The sequence below is a fragment of the Maylandia zebra genome, linkage group LG3, assembly GCF_041146795.1.
Source record: "Maylandia zebra isolate NMK-2024a linkage group LG3, Mzebra_GT3a, whole genome shotgun sequence".
NCBI classification, from domain to species: Eukaryota; Metazoa; Chordata; class Actinopteri; order Cichliformes; family Cichlidae; genus Maylandia; species Maylandia zebra.
The window spans coordinates 59331998-59352033 of NC_135169.1; the positions used below are offsets into that span (position 1 = coordinate 59331998).

Below are 20036 nucleotides of genomic sequence, written 5' to 3' on the forward strand. Positions count from 1 at the left end.
AGAGTCCAGCATCATCCCTGTGTGTCCCTCTGGATCTGACAGAGGATCATCAGTGTATCTGGACTGCTCTGCTGCTGCTCTGTCCTTCTACAGTCTCTGCACAGTCTCTGTCTGACTCTGGCTTCAGACCCTCCTGGATCAAACTCACCTGGAAAGACTTTCAAACATCACTCAATAGATTTGAATACAGAATATATTTGATATATACTGTAGATGTACTGTAGAGTTGCAGTTTGTCACTTGTAAATACAGTCTGTGAGCAGCTGTGAGCTGAAAGATCTTTCTAGAAACAGGAAATGTTTTCACTCTTCTGTTGCTTTTTCATATATTTCCACAACATTAATATTGATCCCACCTGTCTCACCTGTTTCATGCTTTTATACATAATAACAGGACACGTGTGATCTGAGCGCTGCTGTGGTTGCTGTGCTGCACGTCTTCATTTAGATAACAGAGACATCTAGTGGTTCAGAGGGAGAACTGCAGGAGGTGGAGCTGTGTTTTAGCGTGGAAAACTTTTTATCTTTTAGGCGCAGATACAAATATGACAAGTATCAGTGTGAGATACAAAAGGTCACATCAGTCAGCAGAGGGAACAGTGATCACACAGCAATGTAAGAATAGAAACATAACAGTGAATCTGGACATGTATACAGATGGAAGCAAACAAACAGGATGTAACACTACATTAAAGCCACAAATGGGAAGAAAACAAAGCCAAAGGAAAATATATTTGATCTCAGGAATCCAAATCAGATGCTTTAGAGCAGGGGTCGGCAACCCTGGGCACGCGTGTCACAGCTGCCACGTGAAGGGTTAACTGATGGCACGACCATAGCTGGACTGGCCATCGGGCATACTGATGGTGATTTTTCGTTTTTATGGGCTGATGATGTTTTTTTATTTTTTTGTAACGGTATAAACAATGAAAGATGGCGGATTGGCCGGATGCTGGTCGATATGTAAAAATAAGTCAGTTGTTTGGTGGTGGCTATGGCGGAGCTTCCACAGAGGCAGCAGGTGGATGAGGGAAAGGGGAGGCAGGAGGAGGAGAGACCCGAGGCGGCCGCCGGTCCGAGTGTCAGGTGAACTGAACTTCAGGTAAGAAGTTATGACCTGCAGTCTGTCTGGGTCAGATATAAACCAAGTTTAGGTGGAGTTTATTTTCCTTGTGCTGACTTTTTACAGTCAGTTACAATAACTCATACTGTGTACTAGCTAGCATGACGGAGTTTCTATACAGCTGGGTGGTGCTATGATGTTACTGATAGTGAACTTTACAGTGGCTTGCAAAAGTATTCGGCCCCCTTGAACTTTCCCACATTTTGTCACATTACAGCACAAACATGAATCAGTTTTATTGGAATTCCACGTGAAAGACCAACACAAAGTGGAACGGAAATCAGACATGATTCCAAACATTTTTTACAAATAAATAACTGCAAAGTGGGGTGTGCGTAATTATTCTGTCATGGAAAAACACACTGCCATCAACTGTTTTGTTTTTGTCAAAATCACTGTAATATAATCACTGTACCTTTATATACATGTGACTTATATTAATGCTGCTGCCCTCTTGTGGCTAAAGTGTAATTATGTTCTTGTTATTAAGGAAAACATTTGAGAGTAACATGAAAAATGAGTCAGCACTTTGGCTTCAGCTTAAGAAATCCTCATTTTTATGTCATCAGTTATAGTTGCATGTATTCATTATCATAATTTAACCTTTAATATTGATGTTTTAAATAGATTTTGAGTAAATTAGCAATTTTATGGTATTTTATGGTTGTATTAAATTAATACATCACTAATGAATTAATTATTTCAGTAATTAATTTAAAAATGTACATAATCAATTAAAGAAATATATTAATAATGAATTATCCATTAATTTCATTTAAAATGTTTCATTGTTTGTTTATATACAATTCAAATTAGTTAATTACATATTTAATCAATTATTGGTTTGTTTTCTATTTTAATTATTTTACTGACACATTTAATGAATTATTTAATGATGTATTTATTTAATTCACGTTGCTACTCCTGGCCCTGCATCGCTGTTCATAAATACATTTTATTTGTCAGCTTCACCCATCAAAGTCAGGGGGCGGGGTTAATGCTGATCAAGTCAAAACCATTGCTTTGGTCTGGTGGGCGTTCTTTTAGTGGGCTTTTCTGTCACGGCCTGCGTGGCAGACTATGATGAGGGGAAGGACGACCCAAATGCTGGACTCTTTGATGAGGTCAGTGCGTTTATTTACAGTGATGCTAAATAATCCAAACAACAATAAATCCCCAGTGCGTTCCCGACTCTGACATGTCCTCTTGCCAGTGTTAGTGTTCTTTGTCTCCGCTCCTCAGTGTCTGAGCACCCCGTGCTCGCTGCCCTCTCGTCTCCACACTCCTCCTGGGGAATAACAAAGAGGCAGCCGTCAGCAACGCCACAATGCAGCAGACTAACCTTAACTAACTCGCCAAGAGACTAACGTGAAGTTACGCAATGATCCAGCATCGGAGAGAGCTCCACCACACTCCTAAGTAGCTCCTCTGACGAGGCTTGATCAGCTGCAGGTGTGAGTAATTCTCCTCCGCAGGTGTGGCCAGGCTCCTGGCTGACACACACACACACCTAGATACACAAACATGGAAACAGGAGACAGCAGCACCAAAAACACACATGTCCATAACTTCTTACAGGCCCTGGGTCACCCAGACCCCAGTCCCATGACAATTCCTCAAAACTAAGTAGGCCTACACACCAGGGTTTGGACATGTGTGGACCCAAACTATACTTAAACTTTACCCTTTTTTGTGTGTCACCAAATACACTTTAATATCTTCTAGACAAGAATGTAGTGGCACAATCTTTAACCTCCTAAGACCCAAACTCCTCCGTGGCATTCATTTTTAGTTTCTCTTTGATATTTGGGCTGATTGGGACCTGATGAATGTAAAAACAAAGAATTACCACATTTTTTGTTTCTGAGAAAAATGAGAGCCACATATGAGGATATTTGTCTAAAATTTTGATAGCACAGTGGCAGTGTAACATCCTCGTAAGTGGATATCAGGCCCTTGTAGAGCAAAATGTAGTATTTTGGTCTAAACAACCCAAAATGTGATGTCCACATATGTGGACGCCAGATCCTAGGAGGTTAAATATCTGCTCACTTTGTCAAAATGAACCTAATCATCTCTGATGAGTTCAGTGATGTCTGCCAGCTCACCTTGCAAGTGGTCGAGCTTATACCGCCGACAACGCGGCCACAACTTGTAAACCCCCTGCTGACTATCAGCTCTGGAGTTATTTGTTTATGTTAGTTTCAACTGTTCCTGCAAAAAGTAAGCACGTGTTACTGATAAAAAGTCCAATAGAAGCAAAGTCTAAACTTTGAAAACAAAAAACAAAAACCTGTCTGATTAAGATCTGATCTTTGGGGGGTTTCAATAAGCAGTGTGACCCGTGTATATGCATCAGGGGTGGGTTTTGATTATCGATTTATCGATTAAAATCGATTCTCGCTTGGATAACGTGATATCGATTCATTAAAACCCTGAATCGATTTTTTAATATAAATTTATTTTGGCCAAAACGCCAGAATCTCAGGTTAAACCTCCCAAAATTTCAACAACCACCAAACAGCTAAAACAGTAAATGAGAGCAGGAACACGGATTCTGCACAAAGACGTAAACACAAAGCGCGGAGCCGCCGACGCATCAGAATCAGTGAGATGTGACTTTCTCACCTGACTGCACGGACACGAGCTGAAAGCCGACAGCTCGCTGATTCTGATGTTTCGGCGGCTCCGCGCTTTGTGTTTACGCCCTTTTTGAGCTGATTCTGAAGCTGCAGGTTTGATGTCTCTCCAAACATTATTGAGTAAACCAGCAGCAAAAGAAGCTCCAAACTACGCTTCACATAAACATCGTCATGAATTCCCTCTGATTGTTTTGCTGCCACCAGGATAAAATCACACTTCATGCACAGCTCTCTCTCTCTCTCTCTCTCTCTCTCTCTCTCTGTACTTCAAGAACAGTTTCCCGTCTAAAAATCTGTTTTCTGCATTATTCGCTTGCTTGTTATGCACAAGTCTACCGTTCTTACAGCCTGTCGGCCGCTGTTTTTTTTTCTTTTACTTACTTCTGAAAACAAAGCCTCGTTTCTGCCGTTCAATACTGAACAAATTTAAACTTTTTAAAATGATGCAAAATTGCAAAATGCTCAGCTGTGTCTGTAATCAAACCTCTGTAACTTTGCTCTGCTTCACGTCAGCAGCATCAGGTAATGTTCATATGTTCATTAATGGTTTTCTTTTGTTTTTGATGTACTGCAGAATATTTGTATAAAATCCCAGGCCAGGAAAACCTTCATGTTTTTCTGTTTGATCCTCAGCTACTTTGACACAAAGGCCTCTGCTGTGACGCTCACAGCTTTGATAAAGTCTGGCAAGTGTCAGATTTATTTTATAGATATAAAAATATAGAAATGTACTGATGCATGTAGTAACTGTTAGCTTTAACTGTACAAGGCTTGTTAGACATAATGAAACACATCGTGCAGATTTCTGGATGTTAGACTATAATTTTTATAATGATTATTAATCTTGAGTCTAAAAAGTCAGTCGAGTATATCCAGGATATCTTTCTGTTAACTGGATTCACTGACCCTAACACTGGGACCAGGATAAGCGGTCGCATGAAGCTGGTTACCAGCTGACAATCTTATGATTTAATTAATTTAATTAAGTTATTTAATTTTTCTAATTTTTCCTCTACATTTCCCCTGAAATGAAGGGATTGTGTTAAACATGCTTTAGTTCCTCACATTTTTCTGCATCTCTTTGTTCAACCCCCTGAATTAAAGCTGAAAGTCTGCACTTCAAACACATCTGAGTTGTTGCATTTAAAATTGATTTTAGTGTATGTACAGAACCAAAATCAGAAACTAAGTTCTCTCTGTCCAGATATTTATGGACCCAACTGTATAATCTATACAGCACGTAAAAAATGCTGTAAATAAAGAAGTCTGTGAAAATGTGGCGCTTAAGGTCAATTTAAACTGAAGTGATATAATCTTCTCCCCACAGTTTGAGTTTGTATTGTCTCAGCTGCAGACAGACTATGATATTAATATTATTAGTTATTAATATTATTAGTTATAAAGGACACCTTCCTGCCTTTAGTCTTATTCATGATGATTATTAGTCGTCTTCTAATGTCCACAAGTCTGTATGATGTGTTTCATAGGTTCTAACAAGCCTTTTAAACTTAAGTTACTGCATTGCTGAAACACCAACATCTGCTTATTGAACAAAACAAAAACAACCAAAAGACCACACATCTGATTTTATTTTTATTTTAATAGACTTCCAAAGATTATAACAGATAACTGGCCTCAGAATATAATTGAATAAACATGTTTAAAAACGATAACCTAATCCTGTCTTGACAGGCTGAGCTCTTCAGTATCCACCAACAGCATCGTCATGCTGAGTCAGACGTTTCTGCTCCTGCTGGAAATACTCTTCCTCTTTCCACATTGTACCAAATGTTTTTAAATGTTAGTTTCAATTTAAAATTAAAGATTAAAAAAGTGTAACACATATAAACATCAGATAATTAAGACAAGCGAATGGTTCAGTTCCACATGTGCTCCGCTGACACATTAAACTTCAGTAAAATGATGCAGTTATGAAACAACTTTAATCTAAAACAAACTGATTTGCTCAGGAGCAAAAACAGTGAAGTCAGTGACTGTAAGTGAGTGAGCTGTGCTGGTGACTGGATATCAGATTTCCAGTCATTAGAGCAGATAAGTGGCAGAACTATATTACTGATTTAATTTAAATGCAAATAGCCCAAATCCTGATTAAAGCATCAGGTTCACTTATAAAGTATTCTGTAGTTATCTTAGTGTCCATCGCCCTTCCCAACATGGGAATAAAGCAGCTGTGAGAGAATTAAACATGAATGAATCAATGGTACGGAAGTGGAGGAAGCAAGAAGAATGAGCTGAGTAAAGTTTGACTCATGCGACATTTTTGTTTCGCTTAATGCGCCTTATAATCCAGTGAGCCTCATGGTCTGTAAAATATGGTGCATTTGCAAATTATGTGCACAATATTGGAACTAAACTATTTTATATTGACAAACAGCGGCCCGCATTAAACTGTGACTGTCACCAGGTAATGTGGGCGTGTTTGCTGAATAAGCAGCAGGTGTTAAACAGCTGACAGGTGAACAGGATGCATGCAGGTAAACTCGAGGGCCCTTCGAGCTGATCGGTGGTGTCGTGAGGAGAATTTCAGCTCGTTATTCATGTTACAGAAACACAGAGGTACGAGACCAGGCAGAAGACTTTCTGATTATTTGTTTTTAGTTAAAATAATTCCATTGTTGTCTAGTGATGGTGTGGTAAAGCTCTGTGAATGTGTCCAATTTTTCCGGCTTTGTTGCTTCACCCAAAGGCAGATCACACAAAGTTTAACTGCTTATTATGAAGAACTGACATCTGCTGGTCATTTAATGTTCAGCAGCACTGCTGTGAGAATACCTGTAGGACACATACCAGTGGATATGTGAGCACATGCACAGCTGCAGGGCTAGAAGGGCCCAAATGAATTAAATAAATAGATTCTTAAATAATTAATTAAATGTGTTATTAATTGATTAATTACATTTATTTAAAAATCATTAAATTTTTAATTAATTTATTGTAAATGTTGGAAATGAAATTATTTGGCATTAAATCAATGATGTATGTATTTAATAAGTATTTTGAACTTAGATTCCTGTCAACTCACAATCGACACAAACACAGTGAACACAAAGCTCCAACTGTCTGACAACAACAGGAAGGTGACACATGTGGAGGAGCTTCAGTCACATCCTGATCATCCAGACAGATTTGATGTTTGTGAACAGCTGCTGTGTAGAGATGGTCTGACTGGTCGCTGTTACTGGGAGGTCGAGTGGACGAGGAGGGCTCGGATATCAGTGAGTTACAGAGGAATCAAAAGGAAAGGAAGGAGTGATGAGTGTGTGTTTGGTGGAAATGATCAGTCCTGGAGTCTTTGCTGCTCTGATCATTATTCCTCTGTGTGGCACAATAACAGAGAAACACCCATCTCCTCCTCCTCCTCCTCCTCCTCCTCTGTCTCTAACAGAGTAGCAGTGTGTGTGGACTGTCCTGCTGGCACTCTGTCCTTCTACAGAGTCTCCTCTGACTCTCTGATCCACCTCCACACCTTCCACACCACATTCACTGAACCTCTTTATCCTGGATTTGGGTTCTGGGATCCATCGACTGGTTTCATGAAGGGTATTTCAGACTTTTTTGGCACACTTAGGTATGAATTGACTCTTTGTAGTTAGTCTTACCTGTTAGAGAAACAGTTCAGTCTGTACATGTCTTCACTCAGAAACACATGATGAGATTCATGGATTCAGTCAGTTGATGTTTTAAACTAAATGATTCACAAATTATTATTCAACACAAGTTTGGTGAGCAGCAGGGCTCATCCTGCTTTTTGTTTTTGTGCATTATAATGATGAAATAACTTTGTCATGTCTGTGGTGGCCTTTGGAGAATTAAACCATCCTGTAGAAACTAGATATAAATGTCATATTTTCCAACATTGATATTTTTCTGTGTTTCAGACGACAATGAAAAGATAAAGAACAGTCTGTAAATCACAAGTTATCAATTCAAATGATTATTAAAGCCACAAGAGAAGCTTCCTGTTATTTGTACCACTCACCTGGTCATGTGATCCAGCTGTGCAGCCAATCATAACTGCCATCACTTTCTACTTTGATATTTCCATGGTGAATGGACTGATTCTTGTTTAACACGTTCATACTCTGATGGATGCATCGGAGAGGGTTAGTGTCTTGCTCAAGGACACTTTGCGTGCCAGCTGGAGCAGTCAGGGATTGAACCACCAACCTTCTGATCATTAGATGCCTTGCTCTGTCTCCTGAGCTACAGCCATCATCAAAGCTCTTTCTTAAATCCTCTCTGAGAGGAGCTCAAACACGAGGAAGAGACGAAAGTGAGGGAAGAGAGTGGACTCATTAGTAAAATGAAAAACAGCCAGCGTTGATGTTTAAGACAAGTGAGGTAACAGAAACACTATATATAGCAGCGGTCACCATGGCAACATCAATGTCGGTTGCTACGTATTGTACTGATCCTGATCTGTGAGCCTCATATCAGGATATGCTGTTGTTTGCATTGTTACCATTTTTGTGTCTTTTTTAACAAACTACTTTTATCTTGCCATCGTTTGTCAGAGAGTCAAACTACATTTGGTTCATCTTTCTACAATAAAAACATTTCTTCATCTTAATTATTGTATGTGCAGAGTTGTAGTTACTCACAGTGACCACTGGAGGCGTGTGATCCTGATAGTTTCCCTGGAACCGTCCAGTTCATCCACATGAATGAAGCTGTTGGTGATTAACGCTCATCTGTACAACTTTAACAACAATATCAAACATTTAATCGCTCTGCAAACAGCTTGTCTGATGTATAAACTGTGTCTTAAAGGATCAAAGTAAATGTCACATTGAAAGCAGATTTCACTGTAATGTCCTCTGTTTGAAATATTCCAAATATAATCTGGCTTGGTAATGATTTACTCATATATTGTCCACGCAGACTAAAGCAGTAGGAGATGAGATGAAAACAATTAGAAGAATCTTTACTCTTTAATGTCACAAATTCCTCTTTGTATGTAACATAACAACATACATGATACAGCTGCAGCAACTGAGGCGAGGAGAGAGGCAGCAACAAGAAAACTGGAAGAAGGAGACCAACAACACCACCTGTGGAAATCTTTCCCCAATCAAGCGTCATCATATCAGCATTTCATCAAAAGCACACATGCTCCGACCTGACAATGCAGAGCTGTGGCAAAATCATTGAAATCATTTATGAAACAAATGAGTGCATCAAAAATAAGAGTGGAGCTGCAATGAAAGAGAAGTGAACTTTCTTCAGTCAACACAAAGTTTTCCCTGACAGGTGACATTTAATTAAAGTGACTTTATCACCACACACACATTCAGAGGCAGTCTACAGGAGCAGAGCTGCAGCTATTCAGCAAATGTCTCCCTGCAATCCTCACTGCAACACCTACATGTGAAAATGAAACCACCTCTACTGTTCACACATGAAACGTCGTGTGAAGAACCAGTTTTCCTCAGATCTCTGTTTTAGTAACTCTGAAGTCTGAACTTTGGATTTTTGCATCCTGTTTGTACTGATAACTGTCAGTGGATGATTTTGATCCCAAAGAAATCTTTAACACACATGTAGTGATGGGACGTGTTACTGAAACAATGGTTAGGAAACAGAAATCGCCTGAGAATCTGCTCATGTTTAAGATTTCTTCTTTACAAACATTTTCTATGGCTGTTCCCAGTATGACCAGTGATACAAAGCATGGGAAATGGGGATTAGTTCATTCAGACAAATACACTTTTTAAAATGTAAAAATAAAGAAATGAATCAATAAAATAAAAAGTCAAAGAAATAAAAAATAAGGGTCTGAGGCGTCTGTCTCACTGTATCCATGGCAACAATTTACTTCCTGTTCCTTCATATCAGAACCACATCTTTGAAATCAAAACATTTAAGATTCAAATTCAATCACAGATGTGTTCAATTAGATATTAAATGAAGCAGTGCAATGTTTTTATCACTATCCAAGTTTGAACTCTAAGTAGAAGATTTAAAAAAGCAACACACACACACACACACACACACACACACACACACACACACACACACACACACACACACACAGTATGCAGACATGATTTAGGTGATGATAACATAACGACTGCACAGACCCGTGGGATGATTCATGTCCTTTTTCTTACTCTATGCAATGATGAACTTCTTGCTTCAGGACCTTCTTGATGAATTTGTTTTCTAATCCACAGTTTTCTACCTGATCTGTGTGTTTGAAGTAAAATGTGTTGCTTCAAATGTAAAAGTTAAACAGACAGAAAGCATCAACGTGGACTTCAATCAGTGTTTTGTGTTCATACAGGTCAGCTGTTGCACACAGAGGTCCTGGATTTACACTGTGCCCTGGTTCCTGTGTTTCTGTATGTAGTTTAGTCTAAAGTGGATCCTCCTCATGCACAGACTGAATTATCTGTTCAACAATCAGCATTTCTGATTCATGGATTTCATTTGTTTTTGCTAGTTTTGACTGAGATTTCAACATATCTGTGGTGGCATCTGTTCAGTGTTGTGGAAGTTTTACAGCACTAATCTCACTTCACTCTGTAACATAACAGTGAACAATATTACTATTAGAAAGATTATTAGAGAAGCCACAATCAGATGATCCCCTATGAGGTGTCCTTGGTTATAGTGTGAAGTCATCTGAGGGGAGAGAGAAGAAAGAAACACTTCAGTGTTAATGAAAAAGTCATCAGTCTTCTTATGGGAAGAGACCTCCACCAGACCAAGACAGGTAACCATCCAACACGTTCTCATCCCAAAACCTAACAGACCGATGCCATGTGACAAACCGATGCCATGTGACAAATCGATGCCATGTGACAAACCGATGCCATGTGACAAATCGATACCTTTCGGTCTCCCTCTCTCTCTCTTGTGCTCCTGCCAAAAGCAAAGCAAAGCATCCACCCTTTTCTTACCGGCGTCGTGAATTGTTTGTCAGCATCTACTCATCCTAACGTTGGTCCAGTCTTTGTCTCAGTGTCAAGTCAGTCAACACTTTAGTCCACATGGTCAGTCCAGTCACAGTCCAGTCACACACATCATGCACACACATTCACACTAGATCTTGCTGATAGTGGAGCCTCACGCACAAAGCATCAGAGTCTCCACCCTCATCAATATGAGCTCATTTATTTGTTGTTTCTTTTGTTTTTAGAAAAAGAGTTCTTTATGATCTTGGACTGGATTGACTCGCTGCAATCCTTTTAGACAGGAACTCGCAGGTTCCCACAGGTGACCTTTTCCTCAGCCCATTGTAATCTGGAAAAGCTCACCTTATATTTGCTCTCACAACAATGTTTTACAGCGCTGTTAATTCAATCTTGCAGGCCTGCTTAGAACAAAGAAGGAGGAAAAGAGAGCTGATTATTAGCTCATCAGAGCACAAAACATCATCACCAAAGGGGGCGACACCTGACAGTTTTCTCTAAGTGCACTGTTACAGAAATAATGAGCCGCTCCTCGACATGTCCATGTTTAGTAAAACTCCCTCTATTGAAATAAGAAAACAAGCCAAAGCTAACTGACAGAATGAACCCATCACTAAAACAACGACCCCAAAAATCTTCATCACAGAAAAGTTTTGCTTACTAATCCAACAATATGTTGTGGGAATTAGAACTTTCCGGGTCATAAAGCTTTTGCCCGACTCTTGGCTTAACTAATACTGACATAGTCTGAAATCAGACTTAAAGTCACTCCCTCTGTTCATTTAGGATAAATGTATCTATATCTGATTTAGGCTAAGTGCCTTTTGTTTAGATGAACTGCTGGACTTCCAGACCAGCAGGTTTAGGGAAGTCTTTATGGGGTCACACTCTGACCCCCCCCCCCCCCCCCCCCCCCACCACACACACACACACACACACACACACACACACACACACGCACACACACACACACACACACGCACGCACAGGCAAGGTACTCTTTGTTTGTATGTAGACGTCATATGTTAATGAACGTCATATGTATATTCATGTAACCTCAATAAAAGAGCAGTGTTACGGGGGAGCGGACGAGAGCAACTGGGGTGAAGCGAAGGAACGGCGTTTGTCCGGTTCTCTCCCGTGCACGGGAAACATGAAGAACTTTGCCTACTCGTGTCTTGCTTTGCTATGTAATTAAATTGTCCTTAACGTTCCAACGAATAGGTTTATGCTACAAACCTATCACTGAGGTTAACTACACAACCCCTCGCCACCTCCTTATACACAGGAGTGAGTACAAAAGGGTTCGTACGGACGCATCAGCCGGCCGTCCTTCTGCTCGACACTGTTAGCTGAAAGATGATCGGATCATCCTCTGTCCTGTATTTAAGGCTGAGAGTCTTTGTCCAGTCTCTTTTCCACAGCTACTGTCCACAGCACTGATCCACCTGCAGCACAGCCCCACTCAGTTGTTTTATGATTTACATTGTGCACGTTTCCCTTCCACTGAGCTTACAAAACCTCTGACAGGAGAAGTCAGGCATGTGTTTCCCCCACCTCCCCTTTTAGGCAGTAATAAAATAGAAAACAAACAATCAAACAGGCTAAAGCTAGAGCACAAGCAAAGACAGCACCGGTGACTAAGTTCTCCCATACTGGACGTACGCTACCACGTGGGCTCAAACAGCAGCACATCAGCTCAGTTTACATACTGTTGACATCTTCATCAGAGGGTCAGCAGGGAGCGCTGCTGAGCTGCAGTGGTCTCCACCAGAGTGACGGAGCAGGAATCACAAACAGCACAAACCCACCGTGTTGTTTCCACCCTGTTCAGGAGATCTGAGCCCCCATCCCTTTTTTTCATGTTGCAGCTCTGCACTGCAGGCCCTGAACGCCTCCCGGTTACCCTCAGTGTGCTTAGAGTTTAATTTACAACCGACGAGCTCACAGATCATCTGCAGGCAGGTGAACGAACCCTTAATGTGAGGATAATAGCAGAGCTGAGCTGAGGTCAGAAATAGTCAGGAACGGTGTCGACACAGTGAAGTCAGCTGTTTGGGAATTTGTCTGATTATCAGTTTGGGGGGGGGGTCGGTGTTAAATAACAAAGGCGGTGTAGGATGGAGAGAGGAGGAGGGAGGGAGCAGTGATGATATGAAGTCAGAATACACATGTGGCAGACATAAGGGGGTCAGACAGGAGCAGCATCAGTCTCTGCTCTGTTTTGTTAATAACGTAGAAAAATAATTTTGTACAATCAAGCTACATCGACGGACGCTTTACCTCACGTACCCTAAAATGAAAAAGTAGTGACAGTAAGATGGAGGCTGCACATGACACCATGACTGAGTTCACAGCTGTTGCTTTGATTCTAACGTTTAAGACTTTTGGCATCGACTCCGTTTTAATAAATGAGTGCTGGGAGGCGTCGTTTGACTTCAGGAGCTCCTGCGATGCTCCTGCGATGCTCCTGCGATGCTCCTGCGATGCTCCTGCGATGCTCTTACTCTGCGGGAGAAAACCAAAAACCAAAAGTAGCAAACATGGAGCGATATGACTCGTTTAGATTTTGGGAAACGTGCATCGACAGGTACAGTGTCCTTTTCCCCGCGTCTTTAAAAATAATTCATGCATAGATCCCCCACTGAGAAAACCCTTTTATATACTTTCTCCTTTGTACACATTTTATATAGAACTATATATAATATCATTTCTCTATATCTATATTTTCAGAAAAATTCTTTCCACACAATAAAAAACAACAATTAAACAAATGCTTCAAACAAAACAACAAAAAGAGAGAAGATGGAAGAAAGAAAATCACGACTGAGGCCAGTTTGGCACTTTGTCATGAGAACATGACAGAACTCTGTTAGTTGACGGTAAATAGCGAAACTCTATTTTTCTTTGGTTTTTCTTCTCCCTCGATGAGAAATGAAACACAGCAGTACTTACTTGGCACCTAAAAATGCTGGTCGAATGAAAGATATCAGTGTTTTCATAGTTATATGTTTAGTGTACGCCTCCCCCTCCAAACTGCTCAGCAGATCGGGAATTTTTAGAGAAGAGCAGGAGGGAGGCGTGTCAAATGAGAGGAAGAGAGCAGTAATAAAACACGGATGTAGAAAAGAGAAGCATAATGTGCACATAACACACAGGAGATGGAAAAAGAGATGACGCCAACGTAAAAAAGAGAAAACAGCGAGGAGCGAGAGAGCATTCGTCCCTTTGACAAATGTTGGAGGTCTTGAGCCTGGAAACAGCAGACCGTCTTTGAAAACAGTATCTTTGAAAGATCTGAGTCACCCACCCCAAACTGCTCATCTGCTGCTGGACACTTCAGTTGCACCTCCACATGCCACCAGTGGAGGGAGCTGCCAAGTTTCACAGCACATGACGCAGCAGGTGTAGTTGCTTTTGGAGAAAGAAGAGAATAAGAGGACAGAACGAAGGCCCACGTCTAGAGGCCTCCCTTCCAGAGCGGTAGCAGAGCCAGTGTTGCTGGTCCCTAGGTGGCGCTGTGTCGGGCCTGTCCCTACTATACCCTGGTGGTGGAGTGGGGGTGGGGCAGGGTGTTGTTGTGGCCGGTGGAGGGGAATGTGTTGAAGGCGTGAAGAGGCTGCATGCTGGTGATGGTGCTGGGGATCACGGTGATGGTGTATGGCGTCGGGGGCGCGGCGCAGCGCCAGGGTGTAGTCGGGAGGGCAGGCGGGCCGCAGGATGTCGTGGGGTCGCAGGGGCTCCATGTCGTGGTGAGCGTCGTGCTCCCAGTCCTTCATCTGCAGGGACATGATCTCCTCCTCCTGGCTGTGAGCCAGGTCGTTGGCGGGGCCGCCCCGCTGAGGGGACAGCCGGTGCCGGCGCATCTCGTGCCGCTTGTCACGCTTGTAGTAAAGGGCGGCGAAGGCCAGGATGTTGAGGAAGAAGAGCGACGCTCCAACTGCAACTGTCACGCTCAGTTCGGTGGAGTAGTCGTGGGTGTGTCTGGGAAAGAGGTCCTGGGGCGGGCGCTCTGAGCCCTCGGGCTCAGGATCTGATGGGAAGGTAGGGTAAGGATGACGAGTGGTTCGAGGAACGTTGTTTCTGGGCCTCATGGTGCCGGGGTCACGGCCTGCGGGGGAGCGCGTAGTGGTGGGAAAGAGCACGTCGTGCAGGCTGTGAAGATGAGGGACTAATTCCAGCCAAAAGGCCACTTTGTTAGCTCTGTAGTTGTCTCTGACACAAGGTTTCAAACCGATGTGAAGGTACTGCTTGTCCTTCCAGTTGAACTTGGTCCAGATGACCTCCTCGAAGCGGTTGGGCTTGGTATGAATGAACTTGGTGTCCTGAGGGACGGGCAGGTTGGGGTCCCTGGTGGAGCATAAAGGTTAAACGTTTCAGTTCAAAGTTATATTCAGTCTCCATTATAAGTAACATGTGGCATCAATACACTGAATACAGACAGGAGGCCCATTCTCTGTGCAACCTTTAAACTATCTAAGACCAACCGGCTGCTCTGGGATCTGGATGCTTTTGGTGAACCAGTATGTTCAATTCTTCAAAGCCACACGGGAATTAAACTAGCAACCTAGATTCAAGTATTCAACATGACTAGAAGGCTGTCAGAGAACATACAGTAACGTGTACAGTTTACACTACTGTGACATGAGGCCTACCCAGTCTTTGCGAAGTTAGTCCAGTAAGTCATGACCACAGCGCTCAGCATCACATCGTTCTTGGAGAAGTTGCACGGGAGCAGGTCCGTGGCACCGATCATCGGTACGCCGAACACGTAAGGTATCTCGTCTCCGTGCGCGGCGTCGGCCCACTTGGGCCGCGTCTCGGTGTGGCAGTGGTGGTAGAACGTGTAAAAGTAAACTGGGGACTGAAACTCAGCATGGAGTTTGGCAGTGGCCACAGCTGGTGCCACCCACTGGTGGTCCGTAAACAGGAAGCAAGTGAGAAATCTAGAGAGGAAAAAAAAGTCTTTCTGATAACAGAAGGAGTGACAGGCAGCAGAGAGGAAGCATGACTGCATTATCCAAACATGTCTGTACTGTGACTGTGGTCCGGCTGTGAGGGGTTCGCAGGCCGATCTGTCAGAAACACCGACACTGAGATTGGGAGCCCACTACCTGGGGGATGATAGCATTACTGCCCACAGAGCCTCAAAGGTTAAGGCGCAGACACGCCGTGATGTGGATGAGTGGCTCTCTTTAGCACGCTTGTCTTGTTTGATGCACTTCACTGGGCTCACATGTTACTGATTCCATTCTTTACTCGCATGTTTTAAACGCTTAAAGCACTTTCACAGCTTTTTATATTCTTTTGAAAATTCATGTGAACTCAAGCTGTCAGAATTGTAATGTAAGCTTTGATAATTGTCCACATTTGTCATTTTGACGATTATCCGTTTATTTTAATGAATACAGCAAACAGAAAAAAACGAACAAATCAACAAACGCGGCTCCTAATGAGACAAAACCTGATGATGCTGCAAAATGCAGTTAAGTGAGAGGAGGCTGTAAAATGGAATAACTGAAAAAGTGGCAGTGTACAGAGGTGGCGTCCTCACCCTCTGGGTAGCCGTAGAGGTTGTCAACAAAGTTGGAGATGGTGTAGTCGAACGCCGCAGCTGAGATGCCGTCGTTGTCCTCACTGTCGTCCACAAACTTCAGCCCCTCTCCCTGGTTCACTCCTATCAAGATGTCATAGTTTAGGAGCTCCCCCTGGTGGAGCAAATAAGGAAGAACATGCTGAGTGCTGGAACAGAGCCTGTGTGCATCACAAGTCTACAACAGGAAGTGCAGCTGAAGCACAGCTTTGTGAATTGGCAGCATTTCATTTCCCAGTAAACAAAATAAAGATTAGCTGTTGCCATGAAATTCCTACTATAAACTGTAAATACTGTAATATATGCAGGGTTCATACACATTTTTAGGGTCAAATTCAAGCACTTTTTAAGCACATTCAAGGTCAATTTTCAAGCTTTTCCAGCACATTACCAAAAAAGAAGCATGTTTCACTTTGCATCACCTCAGTAAGACCTTGTAAAAATTTAAACAAATCATCTGAGGTCGATTTAAATGTCTTTTGTTCCCCTTTTGTTAAAAGAGCAGCACACAAAAATACAGAAAAAGGAAACGGTTGCCTTACATGCATATAGTGTACAAACTCAAAAAACACATTCCTCTTAAAAATGCGCAAATGTGAACAAATCAACTTGTTAGAGATCTTCATCTCCACTGTAAATAAACAACAAGCCAGAAAACAAGAAAACTGCACCAAACACCACAAACACCAACAAATTAATGTCTTCTCATCAGACATTGAAGCTTCTTTCCTGTGTGACATAAAAAATAAGAGACAGATGTTTGTTTGTTTTTTTAACTAGTTAAGCACCCACGCTCAGTCATCCACCCATTCACGCACACATTCACACACTGGTGATGTAGCTACAGCCACCCTGGGGCGCCACCAGGCCCTCTGACCACCACCAGCAGGCAACGGGTGAAGTGTCTTGCCGGGTGAAGTGTCTTGCCCAAGGACACAACGACCGAGACTGTCCAAGCCGGGGCTCGATTACAAGGCGAACTCCTAACTCTTGAGCCACGATCGCCCAGTGGGGACATGGGGACATTTCAATTTCCAGCAGGAAGCTCCCCCTTTTTGTTAAACCCTTTAGATCAGGGGTCGGCAACCTGCGGCTCTTTAGTCCTTATAGTGCGGCTCCGCGTGGTTTGTGAAAATAAATTAGCTGAAGTGTATTTTATTTATGTTAGTTCTTTTTTTAACTTGTAGTTCTAAATTGGAAGATTATTGTGATTTTGCAATATACAAATAAAATTATATTTTCTTATTTTTTCATCGCTCAAAATAAGCGTCACACTCGCGGAAGCCGGTGTACCCGGCGAAACGCCGTGCATTTATCGAGCCTTTCAACCCCAGATAGGCCAATTATGGCTCTTTGGCTCTTTGGGTCTTAAAGGTTGCTGACCCCTGCTTTAGATGAACAGAGTTTTTTAATTAAATACATAATCTTCAATAAATGTTCTCTTTTCTAAAAAGTAGGATAATTTAAAAAAACTTTTATTATACCGCTATTGCGTAGAAAAAAAACTGTCTTGTTTTCTGTCGTCTGTTATATAATATTAGTGATGTTTGTGACAATTAATTTCTTAATCGGCTGGACTAACCAATAGTCCACAACCAGGAAACACTGAAATTTTACGTTAAGTTTGAAAACAGTTTAAAAAAAAAAACCCCATTCCAAAATGTCTTGTGACAATCTCATTGGCTTAGGGAGTGATGATGTCATAGATCTTAAGAATCTTAAGTCCTTTGATGTTTTTCCTTAAGTAGGGGTGAGAAACAGCAAGTTTTAGTTCGTTTCAGCAGCATCTGTGTTTGCAGCCTACAAAACGTTCACCACAAGCTCTTCAAAGTCATCGTATAGAAACTCCAACATGTTTCCAAGAAAAAAACAACCAATTCAAAAAGATTACGCCGCCTCTCCTTCCTGGCGTGGCCGGCCAATTTCCCCAAATGGCTCCTCATCCTTCCAAAGGGCGTTAGAGGAGAGTAGGAAGGAAAACTACCTTCTCCAGAAAAAAAAGCAACAAATTGAAGAAGAGAAACTTCAACTGGAGGACAAATGTAGACGAATGGAAGCCCAAAATAAAGAGCTGGAAGAAAGACAACAGCGCCAGCCGGACATAAAAATTATTAATGAGGGCTGGGGAATCAAGTTTGCTCAGAGCCGAGAGCAGATTGTGCACCTCATTAAAGAAAACAGGCAAAAGCGTGCAGAACTCAAAGAAAGGACCAACCAGCTCCAAGACAAGAAAACGATGACTGATAAGATACAACGGGATCTCCAATACATGGACCGAAAAAATCGGCTCCTCCAAAGACAGCTCCATGAAGCTGTGGAAGAAAAGAAAGAATTCCTCCAACAGAAGGAAGAGCAGGACAAAAAGCAACGAGACATGCAGCACGAACTGAAGAGCATGCAGGAAAAATACCGCATGCTGAAAGAAAGCCTGGATGAAACACTGCGCCAAAATAAAGACCTTCTTCAACAGAAAGAGCAACAGCAGGAAAGACTGAAAGAAGGAAAACGTATCGTCCAGGACTTTGAGTCTAAAAATCTAAAACTGCAAGAGTTTTGTAATCAGCTGGAGGACAAAGCAACTAAAGTGGAAGAAGAAAAGGACAAACTGGAGAAACGCTGCTCACAGATGCAGAGAAGGATCGATCAGATAGCGAGAAACAACTCCGAGCTCGTTAAGGGGATTTTGGTGGAATTCAATAACTTGAAGCGTGAAAACACTCAAATGCAGGCGCAAAAACAACAAGAAGACAAAATACATGAAGACCTGCAGCTCACGCTCCAAGAAATCCAGAAAAGAAACGAGCAGTTAGAAGACAAGCACAAAGAGGTCCAACAGAGAAATGCAGACATGCACAAGGACAAGCTGATACAGGAGGCAACATCCAAACAACTCAAAGACAAGCTTGAAGAACAACAAGCAACATTGGAAGAGGTGGAACAAAGATGTGAGAAACTTGAAGAACAAAACGCAGAAACCATCGATGAGCTGAGAAATCTCATCCTGGAGAAAAAAGCGCTCGTGGAAAAGTGCATGAAAAAAAAGAAAAAATGGTTCCACTTGTTCCGGAGGAGAGACGCTACTGCTTCCTCACCTGATGTAGCCTCGTCTTGCTCCACCTCTGTTAACCCCCCCAACCAGTCCCGGCCGTTGACTGTCCCCTCCTGAGCCTGGTTCTGCCGGAGGTTCCTGCCCGTTTAAAGGCAGTTTTTCCTCCCCACTGTCGCCAACTGCTTGCTCAGAGGGGATTGTTGGGCTTTTCTCTCCTCTGCCTTGTTTCTTCATTTACTTGCTTAACTTTTTTCATTATTACTTCATTTTACCTTGTTTCTTCATTTACTTGCTTGTTTAACTTTTTTCAACTTATCTAAATAATAAACCAATTAAATTTATCCTTTGAGTATTTTTCATCTCATCTTTACAGAATCTTTCCAAAACATTTTCAAACATTCAGATCTGTCTTTTATTTTCTTCTTGAAGCCTCATAAATGGTGAACTAAAAACCCGGAACATGGTTTGAAACATAGTTTCAGCTGAAACTGGCATAACATGCTGTGTGTGTGTGTGTGTGTGTGTGTGTGTGTGTGTGTGTGTGTGTGTGTGTGTGTGTGTGTCAGGATATCACTAGTTAGGTCATCATGTTTAGACTCATTCACTCCAAAATTATTTAGGCCAAATCTTTAAAACAGTGTCATTTCATACACATTTTCAATTCACTTCAATCGCACAAATGCAGAAATAATTAT

The 20036-nt window shown here is 42.0% G+C and overlaps 1 protein-coding gene and 2 pseudogenes across 2 annotated transcripts in view; 2 read left to right on the forward strand and 1 right to left on the reverse strand.

Annotated features, from left to right (window-relative positions):
- The window catches only part of LOC112433074 (NACHT, LRR and PYD domains-containing protein 12-like), a 168770-nt pseudogene that overhangs the window by 21794 nt on the left and 126940 nt on the right, over positions 1-20036 (forward strand). The gene's annotated exons all lie outside the window — the stretch shown is intronic.
- On the forward strand, positions 6337-7673 carry LOC143414174 (stonustoxin subunit beta-like). The gene is made up of 2 exons (XM_076877935.1): positions 6337-7353; positions 7664-7673. The coding sequence occupies exons 1-2, from the start codon at positions 6764-6766 to the stop codon at positions 7671-7673; spliced, it is 600 nt and encodes a 199-aa protein (XP_076734050.1). The 5' UTR covers positions 6337-6763.
- Positions 14207-18146, reverse strand: LOC143414175 (neuroligin-2-like; annotated as a pseudogene).

Coding starts and splice junctions, on each gene's coding strand:
- LOC143414174 (XM_076877935.1), top strand. CDS start 6,764: ATGTATTTAATAAGTATTTTGAACTTAGATTCCTGTCAACTCACAATC.